This window comes from Ammodytes marinus, assembly GCF_949987685.1.
Source record: "Ammodytes marinus genome assembly, contig: scaffold_180, whole genome shotgun sequence".
In the NCBI taxonomy this organism is placed as follows: Eukaryota; Metazoa; Chordata; class Actinopteri; order Uranoscopiformes; family Ammodytidae; genus Ammodytes; species Ammodytes marinus.
The window spans coordinates 30,001-32,500 of record NW_027648556.1 but is presented as its reverse complement, the minus strand read 5'-3'; the positions used below and the strand labels follow the sequence as shown (position 1 = coordinate 32,500).

The 2,500-nt window shown below is 48.8% G+C and overlaps 1 protein-coding gene across 1 annotated transcript in view; it reads right to left on the bottom strand.

Moving 5' to 3' along the window:
• LOC307270378 (hyaluronan and proteoglycan link protein 1-like) overlaps positions 1–2,500 on the bottom strand; it is a gene marked incomplete at both ends in the record, with an annotated part of 13,415 nt that overhangs the window by 3,924 nt on the left and 6,991 nt on the right. Inside the window, one exon of the mRNA XM_080054264.1 lies at positions 2,354–2,500. This exon is cut by the window's right edge and continues 52 nt beyond it. Coding sequence (XP_079910390.1) covers positions 2,354–2,500 — 147 coding nt within the window. The remainder of the gene's footprint in view (positions 1–2,353) is intronic.

Below are 2,500 nucleotides of genomic sequence, written 5' to 3'. Positions count from 1 at the left end.
TCATCATGTTGTGAAGCGTCTATAGAGACAGTGAGACCATTATACAGCCTGGAGCCATGAGGGGCTAACAGCTGGCCTTACTCAGCTAAACGTGAAACCTCATTTAGTTTAAGAATCGAATACAAATCCCACAGGACAGACGCTCATGTGACAGGACATTTCAACATTTATTTTAAAGCTGCAGTGTGTAGAATTTGGGGTTTTATTTCCTAGCAGATTTTGTAGGAAGTAATTATAATATCCATAAGTACATTTAATTTAGTGTATAATAGCTGAAAAAAATGTTTTGAATTATTTTTTTTTTCCCTTACAAATGGTCTCATATATGTCCATATTTCTGCATATTTTGGACCAAGGCCTAGTGCCGCCATCTTGAAAGTGTCATAGTTGGAATGTCATCAGGTGCATTGTTTAAAATTTAGAATTGTTCTTGTCCTTGAAGGCCACTGTAGCTTCTGTTATTATTCTAAAGGGTGTGGGTTACCCAGGGAGCGTTGCATTCTAGAACTTTGTAGAACTTTCTTGATGATGTCATATTACACACTGCACCTTTAAAGGAACAATTCACCAGTTTGTAAACGCTGCCATACTGAGAAATACAGAGAGAGTTTTGTGGAGCGGATAGATAGGCTTAATCAACTTTGTGTTCAACTCGTTTGGCAATTGCTAGCTACGCACTATAGCTTTAGGAGCATTTTCAGGAGCGCAATGTACCAATGAACTGGCCAGATGTATGGAGAACCGGGATGGCTGGAAGCAACGATGGAGGGCTCGTCTGAGGACGACCTAAAGAGTGCGTGTGTGTGTGTGTGTCTTTGTCTATGTCTGCGTGTGTGTGTGTGTGTGTGTGTGTCTTTGTCTATGTCTGCGTGTGTGTGTGTGTGTGTGTGTGTGTCTATGTCTGTGTGTGTGTGTGTGTGTATTTGTCTATGTCTGTGTGTGTGTGTGTGTGTGTGTGTGTGTGTGTATTTGTCTATGTCTGCGTGTGTGTGTCTTTGTCTATGTCTGCGTGCGTGTGTGTGTCTTTGTCTATGTCTGCGTGTGTGTGTGTGTCTTTGTCTGTCTGCGTGTGTGCGTGTGTGTGTCTTTGTCTATGTCTGCGTGTGTGTCTTTGTCTATGTCTGCGTGTGTGTGTGTTCTGCCTGCGTGCCTGCCTGCGTGTGCGTGTGTGTGTGCCTGCCTGCCTGCCTGCGTGTGCGTGTGTGTGCCTGCCTGCCTGCCTGCCTGCCTGCGTGCGTGTGTGTGTGTGTGTGTGTGTGTGTGTCTCTGTGTGTGTGTCTCTCTGTGTGTGTGAGCCTGTGTGTCTCTGTGTGTGTGTCTCTCTGTGTGTGTGAGCCTGTGTGTCTCTGTGTGTGTGTCTCTCTGTGTGTGTGAGCCTGTGTGTCTCTGTGTGTGTGTCTCTCTGTGTGTGTGAGCCTGTGTGTCTCTGTGTGTGTGTCTCTCTCTGTGTGTGTCTCTCTGTGTGTGTCTCTGGGTGTGTCTCTCTGTGTCTCTCTGTGTGTGTCTCTCTGTGTCTCTCTCTGTGTGTGTCTCTCTGTGTGTGTGTGTGTCTCTCTGTGTGTGTGAGCCTGTGTGTCTCTGTGTGTGTGAGCCTGTGTGTCTCTGTGTGTGTGTGTCTCTCTGTGTGTCTCTCTGTGTGTGTGTGTCTCTGTGTGTGTGTGTCTCTGTGTGTGTCTCTCTGTGTGTGTGTCTCTGTGTGTGTCTCTCTGTGTGTGTCTCTCTGTGTGTGTCTCTGTGTGTGTGTCTCTCTGTGTGTGTGTCTCTCTCTGTGTGTGTCTCTCTCTGTGTGTGTGTCTCTCTGTGTGTCTCTCTGTGTGTGTCTCTGTGTGTGTGAGCCTGTGTGTCTCTGCGTGTGTGTCTCTGTGTGTGTGTGTCTCTCTGTGTGTGTCTCTCTGTGTGTGTGTGTCTCTCTGTGTGTCTCTCTGTGTGTGTGTCTCTGTGTGTGTGTCTCTGTGTGTGTCTCTCTGTGTGTGTGTCTCTGTGTGTGTGTCTCTCTGTGTGTCTCTGTGTGTGTGTGTGTCTCTCTGTGTCTGCCTGCGTGTGTGTGTGTGTCTCTCTGTGTCTCTGTGTGTGTGTGTGTCTCTCTGTGTCTCTGTGTGTGTGTGTGTCTCTCTGTGTGTGTGTGTGTGTGAGCCTGTGTCTCTGTGTGCCTGCCTGCGTGTGTGTGTGTGCCTGCCTGTGAGCCTGTGTCTCTCTGCGTGCGTGTGTGTGTGTGTGTGTGTGTGTGTGTGTGCCTGCCTGCGTGTGTGTGTGTGCCTGCCTGTGAGCCTGTGTCTCTCTGCGTGCGTGTGTGTGTCTCTGTGTGTGTGTGTGTGCCTGCCTGCGTGTGTGTCTCTTTAAATATGTAAATTACCTTCCAGCTCTAGCGACACCACGGCGGTCCCGTCCTCCAGCCCGTCGATGACCTCACACTTATATTTCCCATAATCCTCCAGGGTTATCTCCGTGACGACCAGAGAGGCGTCAAGGGGGGAGGAGCCAAGCAGGTGCACGCGGCCAT